This window comes from Strix aluco, chromosome 8 (genome assembly GCF_031877795.1).
Source record: "Strix aluco isolate bStrAlu1 chromosome 8, bStrAlu1.hap1, whole genome shotgun sequence".
In the NCBI taxonomy this organism is placed as follows: domain Eukaryota; kingdom Metazoa; phylum Chordata; class Aves; order Strigiformes; family Strigidae; genus Strix; species Strix aluco.
The window spans coordinates 6,838,445-6,854,747 of record NC_133938.1 but is presented as its reverse complement, the minus strand read 5'-3'; the positions used below and the strand labels follow the sequence as shown (position 1 = coordinate 6,854,747).

The window sequence follows — 16,303 nt, the reverse complement described above, 5'->3', positions numbered from 1 at the left end:
GAATTCAGGCCACCAGTGATCTGAGGCTGCCAACAGTTTAAATCTTTTACTTTTTCTGTTTTTCTTTGCAAGTATAATTTAAAAGGATAATTCTGCATTTTAAATAAAACAAGGTGTAACGTTTACACCAGCACAGTCTGGCAATGAAAGGAAGGAAAAAGAACAATCAAAATTCTGCTTTTTCTCTATTATCCTGATGTACAATACTGCTTAAACATTTCTCCTTAAACCTTAACCACCAAGATTACTGGCTCATGCAAAGTAACAGGGAATAGTTCAAAACACACTAAACAACAGACTGTGAATGCTACTGAGATAATGTCATACTGCTATTCTGCAATGATGGGCTGACTTCTAGGCAACCCCAAATTCCATGCTCCCGGTCCAACAGCAGCTGGCAGTAGCAATAGCGACCTTTAAATTGCAGGACAATGAAGTCCAGCTACAGTATGCATTAGAACAGTAAGATGCAAAATCTGAGAGCACATATGGAAGGGATGATCTGTGCCTGAAGGCTACAGAGATTCAAAACTCCCATTTTAATTTTTTTTTAAGCTTTCACATGGATGGATTTGAAGTTGCTTAAGTTCAGTTTTTGTCAGAGCCTGTGTACCTCACTGCCCTCACTAAACTACTGATGCATGTACACAATATTAAAGCAATGGGCAGGGCCAGATGCCCCCCTTCTCACTAGCACTGCAGAAGTAAAGGCTGCAAAAGAAATTGTTTCCTATAAGTCATTAATTTAGGGCATTCAAATTAGAAGAAACTGCCTACGCTGAGGCATGCAAAAAAGGTGCATTTAAAAACTGGTAATCTTTTTCAAAAGTCTCAGCCTAGAGCCTATAGATATCTCCTTGTGCACTTCTGAATGTCTAGGCTTTATTCCTTGCCTACACTTCTTAGAAAATAGTAACTTAAGAAAATATCTTGCTAAAGAGGTGTAAAAATAAAAATTTAAATAAAGGATTGTGAAAGAGCAACATTCAACTTAAATGTCCCCATGTGCTTAACTTTTACTCAGTTAATAAAAAAAACCTGGCAAGAAATTAGACCAAGAAGAGTACCACAGTTAAGGGCTTTTAACCCAATGGTAAAATCCAAACACAATTCATAGCCCTATTATTAGCTGGTGTCTATCAAAGAGGAATATAATCAACAGATGTACTCCCAGTCACCTAGTAAGATACAGTAGCACCATTGTGAGCAGCTTTGACAAAATTACACCACTGTTTTTGCAGATGGTGACACTTAACTACTTCAATTACCTATGGTCCCACCATGAGGCAGCAGCAGAGCCAAAACAAACCCAGGTTTCTTGACTGCCAGATGAGCAATGTCATGCAAGCTCCCTGAGATACATGAACAATATCTTAATTTGCTACCACTGCCTCACAGTGTGGGAAGCAGAAGCACCTGTGCTCCACCTCTGGCATCAGACTCCTGTTTCTGCCACCTCTTCCTTTTGCCCTCCTACCTTAACTGCTGCTCACCCTGCCCTTTGCATAGAGCATTCTCTCATACTTCTTGACCATGCTCTTGCTCTTCCTGAAATCGTACTCTCACAGGCTACTTTTGCCAAATCTGTAACAATCTTGTTCATAGAAATATGTATCTATGTATCTATTACATATCTATGCATATATAAGGGTAACAGTCAAGACACACTTGGTCTCAGATAAGGGACCTTTTTGACCTCATTCCTATAATCTTTGTTCCACTCCTTCTGCTATTACTCTGTTCCATTAGTCTTCTTGCTTTACTTGAGCCTGTTCTGATATAAAATCTACTCTGCAATCCCCCCCCCAGGAGTAACTTCACCACGGCCGTAAACTGCGCTACAAGGCAACTGCATAGACCTTGGCTGAATCCCACTGGCTTCAGCAATGCTCTGTTGCAAACACAGTTACTTAATTATAAAGGAAATGGTGAATGCTATTAGAGGACCCATGTCTGATCTGCTTTTCAGAAGGACCTTACACACCTCTTGGTGCTGAAATAACCACCAAGTTTAATCGTGGTTTGTAAAGTGCTTGGTGGATATCAGAGAGAAATACAATTTAAAAGGGGCTCATAGTAGAGTAGTTAAAGTGCAAAAAGGATTTAAAAATGTGATTTTGAGGTTGACAATATTTCTCTAATCCCTTAAAAGCAGTTTAGTTTGCTGTCTGGCTTGAATATAATGGATCAGGAACGGTTTCTCCAAGTTTCACATCAGATGAACAGTTAGGTAATTATGGAGACAGAATGGAACTTTAATTATGAGAAAAAACATAGATTGTTCTATTGTGATCTTCCACAGCATTGCTGTTTCTTATAAGTGAACATATTGTGCAAGCTGGGAAGAAACCATTGATTAAAATAATCAAAAGCCCTACTAGAAACTTAGACATGGTTTGCCTTTGTAAAAAACAAAACATTGTATCTGACTGGTTGAGAGATTTGAATTACCTCTTTCAAAGCCAACTTTAATTTTTCCTCACAGATTAATTTAATTAAATCTATTCATAAAGAGTGGTTTTTTTCATTTTACATAAACTGTATAAAAGCTTGGTGTACTCTGGGAAATCTAGAAGATTACAGAATTTTACCAATAGCTTTTTATCTTGATTTCCTCCCAGTCGTTTTCTGGCAAAGCAACCTGTTTGATTAGCATACTGTTTCCAAGCATGCCAGCAATTAAATATTTTAAAAGTGAAACATCAGTAGCTGCACTTACAGGTATCTGTTAAGCAGGGTAACTTTCCAGTTCCTGCTCTGAAAAGATGGAATATCATTAAGCATATGGTCAGAGAGGTCAGAGTCATAGGGAGGAGCCCATAATTGTAGTTATCTACCACGTCAGGCTATTAATTGAAGAGTTGATGCAGGACAGCCACATACGTACCAGTATTTCAGGGGAGATCGGGTCCGGCAGAGGCAGCGCCGCCACTCCTGCAGATGCTCAAGTACAAATGAGACTGGGGGCTTCATGTACAAGTGCACGTGTGCATGCTGGCTCCTTCCCTTCCTTTCTCTGGCTAATTAAGAAGCAATTCTGTACCCCAGGCGCTGGGAAGAAGCAATGCTCAGAGACTGCACACTGGGCTCCATCAAGAGCCTGCTGGTTACAAACAGCGATGAAAACACAGCCTCTTCAGAAGTCTCTCAACTGTGGCTAAAAGTCCAGCACACACCCGTGGGGTGTGCTCTGAGCCTCTGTATCAGCAGCTGCTCTTTCATTTTCCCCTCTTCCCAGGCTCATTTTCTTTCTCTCATTCGCAAAGATTACTCCTATTCTAATCAAAACAGCAAGGAAAAAGCCCCACAGAACGCTAAGGGGGACAAAATTATACAAAGGATAAAGGAGTTGAGCAGCATTGAGACCATACCCATTTGTAAAAGAGATTATGGTCGCAAAAGTGCTTCTTATCAATAGGGAAAATAAAGGCACAGAAAGTCCCTAGATGAGCAAACATAATGAAACCTGCCAAGATGAGTGATAAAAATCATAGAAAGAAAAATTATACAGGTCTCCAGCAAACTGTCAGAATTCATTGTAAAACACTTTTTCCTGCTACCTGAAGTCTGCACCTTTTTTAAATTCCAACGGAAAGCTTGCCTAAGTATGTTGCAGCATTGGTGTTTCACCTTGTATCTGTCATTATGGTGTCTCCTCTCTGTTCTGTCAAAGGACTGACTATACCAAACAGCACGCAGGACTTCTTAAAAATTCCTACCATAAAGGAAAAATAGAGGACAGTGTCACACTCCATGTTACGCCGTCTCCAGCAGCCACAGCAGCTGAAAGGAAGCCATCCTGCACCATTGCTGCTAACAGCTGCATGGCCACAAAGAGGCCATTACTGCATCGAGATCCGAGCTCATGCCAAATGAAGATGCTGCTTTTTCATATTAAGATAACAATTCTTCTGAGGCAGTAAAGGTATCAACAAATGAAATGCTGCTCAAAGGGGACCAACAGAATATGAAGAACTCAGGGCAAAAAAAGGATTAGGTAGATGAGCATAGACATTTCTAATATGTCCCCGCTCTTCTTTGTTCAAAAGAAAGTAAGTCTGAAAAGGCTCTGCTGCTATTAAATAATTGTGTTTCTTACCTCAGAGTGAACATTTCATCTTTTATATACATACAAAGAAACCCCCACCTGTTTTCTTGTTCAGAGGACAGAACAGGCAGCTTAGATGGCAATTTTAATTGAATGTGTTCAGGCTGTTGCACAAGAATAGTGGTGTGTTGACCTGTTGCTGAGAAGAAAAGGCTCCCCCCTACCACCTACACTTTTACTTCATTACAAATATCCCTGCTGGTTCGCACAACTCAGCTCCAACTTTGACACTTGCAACATGTCTAGAGGCAGGAAGTGAAGCAGAAACATATAAACTCTAGCAGAATTCAGTATGTTGATTGCTATTTCTCATTCACGTTCCATACAGGGCCGATATACCTGTTGAAATGCTTGAACAGCATACCATTATTTTTTTGTGTGTGTGTACATACGTGCATTTCTAAATACACATGTATAATTTTGCCCATATAAATGTAAACACAATGGCTAGAAATGAAATTACTGATTGTCAAACATGCTAGACATGCTTCTCCCTGTACAAAAAAAAAAGGGAGAAGCACGGTTATGTTTGTGCTAAAATGACTAGCGTTTGCAACCTCTATGCCAAAACCGAGAATTCACAGTCTTCATACAATAACTTGAGTCTTGTACACTTACAGAACTCAAATGACATGGTAAGATGACTACCCTAGCAGTATAAGCCAGAAGAATGGTGCAATAACTGGCATGAGTCCATTCATATGGGAACACGTAAGCATGTGCAGCCTAACAAAGCTACTCAGCTAAGTCCTTTGTATTTTAAAGCAAAGGATTCTTAACGTGTTTTAATATGTTAAAATACAAGACTGAAAGGATGAGCTGAAATCTGTCGCTTCAAATATAGCCACTGAATACAGCGTCCCTAGGAAGCTAGAAGCTACTGCTAAAGCAGAGCCCTGACTAAGGCTCTCAGCAGCTACAGAAGCTCACTGCATCCCACAAATGCACAGGTTGAAAATCCACACTACCCTCACACATGCAGACAGTGCCATCAGTGACCATGCCTCACCCCAGAGCACAATCTGATTGAAAGTGTTTCAGAGAATTAAAAATCTCGAGTGCAAGGTTTAAATTACATAAATTATCTACCAAAGCATGCAGAGACTGCATATTAAATCAGTCTTAATCATGATCCTAATCCTCAAGGAAGCAGGATGGAGTATCACGAGACTCTTATTAAAACTGCAAATGATTTCAGTGGGAGTTTGTCCTGAATGAAAACACAATCTTACAACTGTAGAAATGGAGAAAGAAAGGGAAAATACCTATCAAGGAAAAGGTGGTGGAACTAGGAAATCAGAGCTTCAACATCCAATTCATTATGATACTAAAACACAGAAGCTATTTAAACGTGAAAAATGTTAAAATAATGTCATTTGATATTCACTTATTTTCCTCATACCGCAATTCACCCATTTAAGAAAGGAGAAAGTGTTTGTTTTCTTACTCTTGCAGTGCAATACTGCTTCAGTTAGCAAAACATTTCGATTTTCAAATTATGCTTTGCCTTTGATTCCCAGAAACTATTTCCTTTTCACGTCAGCCACAGTAAGTAAATCAACCATGATCCCTGCCCCTGCCCCCCAACAAAAATATAAATACAAAAATCAGGTAATCTGAATTTCAGAAAGCAAGCTGCAAGAGAACAGAAGAAAAAGCACTAGGCAATGAAAAGCTGCTTGAGATTTCTGAAAACCTCTTAAGTTTTTACTAGTTCAATATTTATGGCCTGTTAAATAATTACACATACAAGAGCTTCACATGCTCAACTTTCATTTTGCTGCTATTCTCTCCTATTGAAATAACTGCAAGATTAATTATAGCCATAAAAAGGCAGCATCAAACTCTTTTATGACCATTCCTGTTTATGAACTGCATGAACACATTAGACCAATAGGAAAAATATTTAAATGCCAGAGTTTAAATCTTTGTAGCAGTCAACTAGCAAAAGCTCAAAAGTCGATCTGAGGTACGGGAATACTGCAAATGTCAAAGCCTGCAATGCTACATGAAAAAGTGATTTTCTTGCAAGGTAACGTTGCTTAAGAAAAGAACGATAAAAACATCAGAAAAGACCAAATAGGGATTTTCTTTTGGTTTTCCCACAGGACTCAGCCCTCTGAAAAGGTCACTTCTGAGATATAAGCTCTAAACACCTTCCCTTAAAGGAAAAAACACACTTTGTTTTGAACAGGTATTACTTGAAACTCTTCAGCACTAGTAGAATTGGAGCACAATCGTTACATACCCTAAACTCATTTACATCTCTAGGCAAGTAAAATGCTGAGACCACCAAAGGCATGTAATCATCAAAAAGGAGATGTAATTCGCTGCCCATGAGCAACAGATAAAGTTATCCCACTCCTAGGGATAAACAGCTAGGCTTTGAGTTCGCTGAATTTCCTTTGATGTAAAAAGGATAATTTCATGCTTCAGGAAAAGGAACAGGATGCAGGAAAAACTGGATTTGGTTCCTTACCCTGTCAAAGACTTCTCATGTTATATCCTACAGTTTTGTGTCCTTTGGGATACTGAGGTCAGCTTGGGGTTGCTCAGTAAGGACACACCTGGAGGCATTCAAAGCAGTTGCAGTGGTTAAAGAACCAGAGGAACTTGGGAAATAAGTATACACTGGTCAAGACAAGATGATTAAATCAAGAGTAAAGGTACATTTGTGAAAATTTGAAGAGTTACATACACTTAGGATAAAAAGGACTTAAAAATCTGCACTGGACTATAAGCCACAGTCCGTAGGGAGCTACTGGTCTGCTAACAGATCTCAATAAGTCTTGTCCATCTCTAGTGTACCGTTAAACACTTCCACGGAAACAAGTTTTCAAGAGTCTGGAACCCTCTGCTAAGTAGACCTGGAAGCTAGGTAGCATACTAAAGAGATAAAAATGAATTAATTTTTAAGTTATATTTTAGATGTGGTAAAGCTTTGACAGAGGTGAGTGAACAATGCAAAAATTGTATCCCAGTTGTAGAATTGTGTCATTTCCAATTATCTGACAAAATAATCTGAAGTGAGAGACTACATACAAGGAGAGGTTGAGGAAACAGCATTTGTTCAGCAACCAGAAGAGATGGCTAAAGGAAGATTTTATTGCTGCCTTCAACCACAAAATGGGAGGGACTAGGGAAGATGGAGCCAGACTGTTCTTGGAGGCGCACAGTGACAGGATGGGAGGTGACAGACATGTGCTGCAACAAAGCAAAGTCTGGCAAGATATTTTTTCATTAATAAGGGTAGTCAAACATGAGAACAGGGGTCCACTTTGAACAGGGGATTGGACTAGATGACTCCCAGAGGTCCCTTCTATCTTAAAATTATTCCATGACTTCATGGAGAGATGATCATGGGCTGTTTTCATTTTATTCTGTCTCAATTTGATCACATTGACAAATCAAAGCTTTCATCATTACCCTACAAACCAGTCTGGGTGTCTGGAAAACAAGACTGCCTCTTTTATGCCTTGTCACTGGGAGGATCCTGTAGCTCTAGAAGTGCTTCCACATCCTGTACCTTGTCCTGTATTTGTTTTACAGATGCAGCCCTCAGCTGCTGTAATTCAGCAGTGCTTCCAACAGCCCACCAGGGACAGTGATGGGGGGACAATGACAAGACCACCAAAGCAGCTGTATTTTATGCTAGCAATAGCCAGTTAGTGTAGTGGGAGTGTTGTTAAATTGCACACCTGTAAATCTGACATTAGCATCACCCTGTTCAATTCCCTGAATGATCTGTAACAAATTAACCTAACAGAATGGTCTTTAATTTACATGTTCCACTGCATTTACAATCCCCCACCATCTTATCATATATATACAAACAGATCCACTCTTAATGTTGGGGGAAAAAAAATAAAAATAAAAAACACCCTCCACTCTGTTACTGCCCCAGGTCCTAAAACCTGGTATCTGGCTGTGCCTGGCTGATTTGGCCTAATTTTTTGTTTTGCTACTTGAAGTTCAATGGCCCAGTATATGTGATGCCTTGAATAAGGCAGTCTACCCTTCTCCAGGATATATTCTCCAAGGGCAGGGAACAGTTTATTAAGGCACTTTCCACAAAAGCACAGTAATGTCACCAAACTCAGTCATGCAGGAGATCTGTATCAAAGAAGAATACTAGAGACCTTTGGGGTGAATGGAGAGCTAGGAGAGGACTGTGCATTTGGGGGCAAACAATACTGTTGACACAACCAATAATTACAGAATTTTGCATCTAGGCAACTTAATAGAAAATGAGGGCAGAACTGATCACTACTGTGAGAGATCAGCACACACAGCAGCAGCACACAAAGTGCCTGGAACCATGGAAAATACCCATTAAAAATATAACTGTCAAGTTTGGATACATCTCCCTGAACAACTTGTGACATGTACTTCAAAATAAAGGACTGCATGAACTGGTACTGTATTTCAAACCAACATTCAGGGTTTGATTTTATATTCCATTTCCATTTAAAAATCTATTTCCAGGACTGATGCTTATTAAACCTGCCCTATTAAATCATTCACCTATTTAATGTAATATAAATTCAGATTTCCGCTTCTCTTTCTTCATCGTAACACCCTACTATACCTTTTTGTATAATAATTTCTGCTCTTAACTAGGAGAATGTCACATATCTGGTAAGGAAATAAGTGGTGAGTTTATGCTGCCTGCATTCCTCGATCTCATTATATATACAATGTCCTAAGGCAAGAGTTTGCCAGCTTAGATTTTCACTTGCTCTATCCCTTTAATTTGTGTTCCCATCAGTGCTGTTACTGTTTGTTAGCATTTGTTTTTATTTTTCTCTAGAGATCTTTTGTTTAAGTCACTGGTTAAGTAATCAAAATACTTCAGAGGGAAATTTTAAAATTTCCTTCTTGTAAAAAAGCAGAATGATTCAGTACCTGCACTGGAACAGCATTAGGTAGATAACATTCATTTTGCTGGAGGTCTCTGTTAGCTCAGTAAGAAAAATTACTTCCCTTCCCCCTCTTGTCAGCTTCAAGAAACTACATAGGAAAATAGTGAGGAATCTTTTCATATGCATAAGCAAAGCCTGTGTATATCAGCAGTGGCTACATCACAGCTCCAGGGTGATCACCAAGTCACACTGGGTTGCTTTCAGTGAGAGCAGTGAAAAATAAGTCCAGGGCTCTGGCCATGGTGGGCTCTCCAACAGGAGAATATGAGTAGGCTACAGAAGGCTTCCTGCAGTTGGCAGAGGTATGCTGCTGTATAAGCTCACAGCAAACAATTGTAAGATCCTCAGTGTTCAAGCCTACTCTGAGGTCAAAAATATTTTCTGTATCTCAAAACAGCTGCTGGTGAGGTACGTGGGAGTCTCAGGCATCGGGCTGACAGAGGCACTAACTCTACTCCCACTACTTCCAGATACTTTGCTATGCTTTTTAATGATTTATGGGGAGCTCCTTGCATACTAACAAGCTGGCACAGCAAAGATGAAATCCATTATCATTTCAGAGCACCTTCCAGAAATGGCAGTTTTGCACCCACTCTAGGCTCTCCCTCAGGGCAGGCAGGGAGAAGCAGCAATGGCTGATGTCAAACAGGAGGACAAACCTGCTTCTCCCCCCGCTATTTCTTGGCATGTATCCTGCAAGGCCGAAGTGGTTCATTGGCTTTATGTACAAGCAGCCAACCTTTCCTGTACAGAGGGCCTAGTTCAGGCAATTCCTGACTCTAAAAAAAAGGCTTTGTCAAGGAAGACGAGGCTGGAAGCTGGCATGCCCAAGTACTAACTCTTCCCCTTCCCCACCAGGAGCACCACTGCACAGTTAAATGGTGTTTCTTTGTTCCCTCTCACCCACCATCCCATTTCTTTTCATTTATTAAGTATGTTTCTCAAAATAACTTTCTACTCTTCAATATTAAATTCCTCCTCCCTCTCCTCCCTCCCCCAGCCTCAATCAACACAACTTTTTGAATAGTGAATTTGATCCCTTCCACTCCTTGTGGATAGCACTAATTTCTGAGCTCACATGGTCTTGCTTCCCTTGATTTAGGGGCTCATTCTGTTTCCACACAGAAATAAAAAAAATATAATAAAACACACCTCCCGCCCAAACTGACAGTATTTCTGATTATGACTTCAGAGAGAACAGATCCAGCCCACAAGATGATCCTGAATAGATGAGCTCACAGAAAAGGGGGACACGTTGCTTTGAAACCTTAATATAAATTGAGACAATTCAGCAGCCAGATAATAGCACTGAAAAACTGACAGATGGCAGAACACTGAGGTTTAGTGGTGACACTCACATGTTACATGAATAATTCACTTGGACAAACCTATAGATGTGAGAGCATGCTTAGGTTAAGAATCTGATTCGAAGAAAAATGAAGAAATACAAGCAGTTTCTTATTCATAATGACCCATTTAAAACCAAAAGCCTGGATAACCATCTTCTCCAATATCAGCCCATGCTAGAAATTAATCAACCTTCAACTAGCACCAAAGCCCACCACAGGGATAAGTCCTATGGATCTCATCAGCTGAGAATTCAGTGGGACTGAAGAGATACCCTTACAGCTACTGTTCCCAGCCACATTCCATGGCTTGAAGAAAATGTAGTTTAAAAAAAATAATTGCATGAATAGCAGAAAAGGCCCCAGATATCACAGGTCCAACAGGAGTCAGGCCAGCTGTGATGCTGTCTTGCCTATCTGACAGGACTCAGGTCATGCTGTCCTGAACACCTGGGGATGGGTAACATCCCTAGAGAGGATATTGTTAGGTACAAAGCTGAGGAAGTTCAGGGATCTGGGAAAAAGTAAAGTACTGGTTTGGTTTTGCAGTGGAGTTATCTTAAAAAAAAAAAAAAAAAAGAGAGAGAGAGACCAAAAACTGCTACCTTTAATTGAGCATTAGAGATTAGGATGCAATATTCCCTAACTACCAATAAGAGAGCACAAAGCGTATTTAAAAAATATACCACAAAAGCATTCAGAAAATAAAAAGTCATTTAGCAGGTGGCTAGATGCTGTGAGGAACTGCTTTCTCTTCATCACATTTTAAGCTGGAAATACTCCTAAAACGCAACAGTCAGCATTATTAAAGCTCTTAACCTCCCCAGCTGAATGGACTACGGACAATGTCCCAGTGTTGCATCAGTTGAGGAATAACTCTAGATCCTGGTAGAGGTGCTGGCAGTTATGTAGCCTGTCTGAATGCAATTGATTTTATAAAGCAGTTTGATCTTGCCAGAGGTGAGAAATCTCCGTGTGCCAAACTGTCCCTTCCCTAGGGGAACTCTGCAGTGCAGGCTCCTCCAAAGGGCTGTGCTGCATTTCTAAACAGGAAAATGAGACAGTCATAGGGGCCTGCAGTCATTTCTCAGCACAGGGAGAAAGCTCAGCCTTGTCTTCATCAGGGAGAAATAAAATGGGACTGAAGGGACCATATAGGAACGTCCAACTATACATTTTGCCTCCCACTACATTTTCTGTCTGTCATTACAGCCTCCTCTTTGCCCTTAAATAATAATCGCATGCACAGAGAGCTAGGCCTTTTACATTAGGGGTACAAACAAAAAACAAAAGCTGAACACTGCAGTTTAATAGTCCACCAGGTACTGCTGTCTTGACCAGTGATGGTAGGAAGACCTGGAAACATATGTGAATTAACTCCATCACCAGCACTGTGCTTGTGCGTTACCAGGTTGATTCTGTTTCCTCACACAGCAGATCGGATCAGCCTTTGAGATGACGCATACTTTGACAAGGATACAAAACATCTGGAGAGCATGTCCTTACCATGCAAATTAAAGCCTATAGCTATCAACAGTCATAAGATTAAAATTACTTGATCTTCATCTGATTAAGTGTGAACTTCAGATCTGAATAATCCTATAAAAAAGTACTAAAATTCTAGTTGCAGACATTTTTAAGACTCAAAGGCAAGTTTTTAACTAGTGCAGACAGAAACATCGGCTTCTTTTCAGAGCTAGCCACTTCAGACATAGGCTTGTATCGAGTCTCCTGTGAACATAAAGACATAACTTCATGCATTCATCACACAAATTGACCTATTTTGGCTAAAACTCGTAACAAAATCTAAATATCTTATGCTGAGGCAAAGCATGGCAAATCTGCTTGACACAAACAAGTAAAACATGGCATAGTTATATGCCATAGACTTTGAGCTGGTTTCAAAGCCCTTGTATGAAAAAAAAAATAAATGAAGAATTGGTCCATACAGGTACTGCTACTTTCACTAGGAATTCCCTATTTGTTAGGCATATACTACAGAATGGGAACAAACTTCTGCCTGTGTTGAGGTAACACTGGCCCACTCCCATGAGCAGCAGGGAAATGTTTCAAGGGCCATCTGTTTTTCTGAACAGAAGAACTGACACAGAAATGTAGACTTCAGTCACTTGCAAAGTTTCAAGCAGGGGAGGGGAAATAAAAAAATTTAAAATATTATCACACAAAAATGAACAAATTTCCTCTCAGGATGACAGTCCCATACTGTAACAATCAGAGGCTCACGTCGAGTCTCCTTTATGATATTTAAGTTTTAAGGCTGATTTCCCCAGAGGATGAACCTAAGAGGGGGAAAAAATGGAAGGTAAAGAGGCTAGAAAAGGAATGGAAGATGATTAAGAGAAATCGTCAGGGATCTTAGCACTGCATGGTCCAGGCTATGGCCTCTGACAAGAGATTTACAGACAGCGACTGCAGGGAATGGAGCTGCTTAGTTATTCAGCACTCCTCCAGGCAATCAGGTAGTGGAAGCAGCATTAATAAGATAGTTTTTGACTAAGGATGAGGCAGGGTGAAAGACCAACACATACAATATATAAATATGTTAATGCAGTTACTGAAGTAATCCTTTTCTGTAGCCTGTATATGGCTGCAAAAGTGATTCCATTCATTTTACGCAAGAGCAGTGCATTCATCTTTCCTAATTAGGGAGAAAGTAGGACTGCTACTAAGCTTAAAAATAAAAAGTATGGTTAATTTTGAAGCCCTCCGTGAGTCCCATTCTGGTGAAATCCAATAAAATACTTCCTCCAACACTGCTTCTGACTCATGGGAATATATTTGTGAAGTATGTGACTGGAAATTCAATAGAATGGCTTGTACTAGTTTCTTAGTCTGTCCAAGAACAAATGTGCAGACATAAGCAAGCACACAAATAGAAGGCTATGTATTAGTTAGCGTCTTCATTAAAATAACCCTGGGATTCCCTTCAACTCAACATCAGACAACCCCTCACAGTTCTAGAACAATGGAGCGCAAATGGACCTCCTCAGAGAGTCAAAAGAACAAGATAAAATGCACTACACAAAAATCAAGCATGTCCTTTTGACTGACTGAATAAATGGGTTTTTTAAAGGTGTTACCTACAGTTAACATCTGTCATACTTACTCTCAGCTTTAGTTATTTTACATTGCTCATCTTCCATCTGCTACCTTTTTCTTCATTTGTTCTCAAAAGCAAATAAATAATAATGGAGCAATACTCTGACATTGCAAAGTTCCTCTGTAATGACAGAAGTGCTGTCTGCAGTGCTGATAAATCCCAATATGCTACCATGCAAACTGCTGCAAATCCAAGTTTCCAAAAGGCCTGATCCCAGGTGACTGTGAATCTTCATGCACCACTGCTGATCATGAGCTCTACAGTTTATCTGGTTGTAACAGAGCTAGAGCTGGTTTTGATTTTGTTACAGACAGAAATACACACTAGATAGTGCTGTCTCTCAGGCTGGAAAACCGTCACGTTTGGAAACCATCTGATTTGAATGACCTGAATCTTTTGTGTCTTTAATTTCTGTTCTAACAGAAGCAAAAGTTGACAGATCATCCTACAAGTGTTGGGAACAACACCTCCAATTTCTCTATGCTTTCATAAGACAACACGTCTGAGAAACATCACTTTTCTGTGCTACTCACTGCAGGCTGCTTCCGATTCATCTGACCCATCAGGACATTCTTCTTCACCATCACATTTCCACCTGGCTGGGATGCAGTGGCCGTTGTCACAAGTGAAATCTGACTCGGCACAAGTTTTCTTTGCTGCAAGAAAAAACAAAAAAGTACTTAGTACAAATATAAGCAGTGCGGAAGACCTCCATTTCATGCAATCCCATTAAGGACAATATCATATCTTGAGAGGATTCATTTCACATTCAACATTGCTTCTTCACGACAGAGTCAAACAGGTATCAAAGGTGGGTATATTCTTCTTGCTAGAACTCTTACCCCTCTATTATTTAACATGGATTCCCTCTTCTATGTCTTTTTCCAGACATTCAAAAAATCAGGGTTGTTCTTTTTCAAAATAATTTTCTAAGGCTTTTACTACAAAAAGCTGCTGCATACATAGAACTGAAAGCATGCTGCATGATTTACAGACAAGACAAACAAGTCTCACCTTTGGAGTACTACAATCTAGGAGCAATAATGTTTTTATCTATGCAATCTATTCATGGCTTTTTAGTAAATCTGTCACCATAGTAGATGATCATAAAGCACTCCTCCAAACACTAAAAATCGTTTCATTAAATGTCAACCACTCCGTGCTCTTTACTTTGCTTGCATTCATCTAGGGCTTGAAAAAGTTGCAAGACATGAACTCAAGCAACTAATTGGTCTATTTCTCTGTTCCAGTGGTGCAGCACAACCAGTCCTGTAATACTAGTCAGCATCTTTCCATTGCAGCTGAAAGTAACCTACAGATATCTGGTCCCTGCAGATCGTGGCCTCAGTGTCAATGTGATCACCAGTCACTCAGTGCTTTCGCAATGGTGACTTCAGTGGCTTTTCTGCCAGGAACTGGACTGAACAGCCATGCCGTGAGTCATGAGTGATGGCTCAGGCTCAGCTTTACCACCCTTGAAGACCAAGACTCTATGGCTAACTGGCATCTACCTTTGTTAGTGATCAATTTACAGAGGAAGTAGTGGTGGAGAGAAGATTTGTTTCTTCCCTCTGCAAAGCTGCTCACAACCTAATAGGATCACAGGAAAATTCAGGTAGTAAAGACCTCAGGAGGTCATCAAGTCCAACCTCCTGCTCAAGACAGGGTCAGCTCTGAGGTCAGACCAGGTTTTATCCAGTCTGGTGTTACAAACCCCCAAGATGGAGACAGCGCAACCTCCCTGGGCAATCTGTTCCACTGCTTAGCTGCCCTCACGGTGAGGTCTGAGCTTGATAGCTATTGCCTAATATAAGTCATGTGAGCACATCATTGCTACATCAATATTTCTTCCAGCAAACGTTTTCAAAGCATTCAACACAACTAATAAGCCTCCAGGGTTTGATCTTTTATTCTTCCTTCTTTTTTTTCTTACATGAGCTGCTGTCAGGGAGGGAGCTACGTTAAGTACTGGTCACAGGATACAGGGAGCATTACTGTGTGAGGTACTGGAGGTCTACACGGCTGAGATCAAGTACTCATTTTCTAGTACACAAAACATGCAGCTTCCCTGAACAGGCATCCAGCAGGAAAACCCTGAAAAGCATCACTAAGCAGCCGTACAATCTCTCAGAATGCACTTCATAAAGAGAACATACATTTACTCCCCTTCTGTTGCTAAATGAGCCAGATTCTGGAAGGGAGGAAAAAAACCAATTTTCTCTTCAGTCATTCAGAACCAGATATCAAGAACTAATACAGGAAAAAATCCAACCCCATGTAGACCAAGAGTTTTACAAGAGACCAGTCATACCAAGAATCCAGTCTGATTTTCCAAAGGCACTACACGTCCATTATCAGAGGGAAAAGACTTAGAAAACCAAAATTTGTGAAACTGGCTATTGTGCATCACTCCTGGTGCATTTAATGCAAGTTTTGACGTAGATTAATCTGATGTATTTAATGGTCAGAAACTCTGACCAGATACCGATGGGATACGCATGCATAACCAAAGTCGAAGCGTTTTCCTGCTTGCTGTGAAGCTGACTGGGTAAAATGTTAGTATCTGCTCTTAGGGGAAGGTTATGCCATCTACAAATGAAACAATCACATCTTCATCCAGAAAGCAGAAACTAGTTTAATACTGAGACATAAGAAACTTAATTTTTAAAATGTATTTAGTTTTATACTAGCTCTCTCAATGTCCTAATGTCTTGTTTTCCATAGGAAAACTGTCCTTTGACTTATTCTCTAGAGATCCAAACAGCAACACAACTACTTTTCTGCCGCAAAATAGACCTCCCATTTT

General features: G+C 40.2%; 1 protein-coding gene across 1 annotated transcript in view; it reads right to left on the bottom strand.

Annotated features, from left to right (window-relative positions):
• LRP8 (LDL receptor related protein 8) overlaps window positions 1-16,303 on the bottom strand; it is a 192,524-nt gene that overhangs the window by 64,378 nt on the left and 111,843 nt on the right. Inside the window, exon 3 of the mRNA XM_074831993.1 lies at window positions 14,031-14,153. Within this exon, the coding sequence (XP_074688094.1) occupies window positions 14,031-14,153 (123 nt within the window). The remainder of the gene's footprint in view (window positions 1-14,030; window positions 14,154-16,303) is intronic.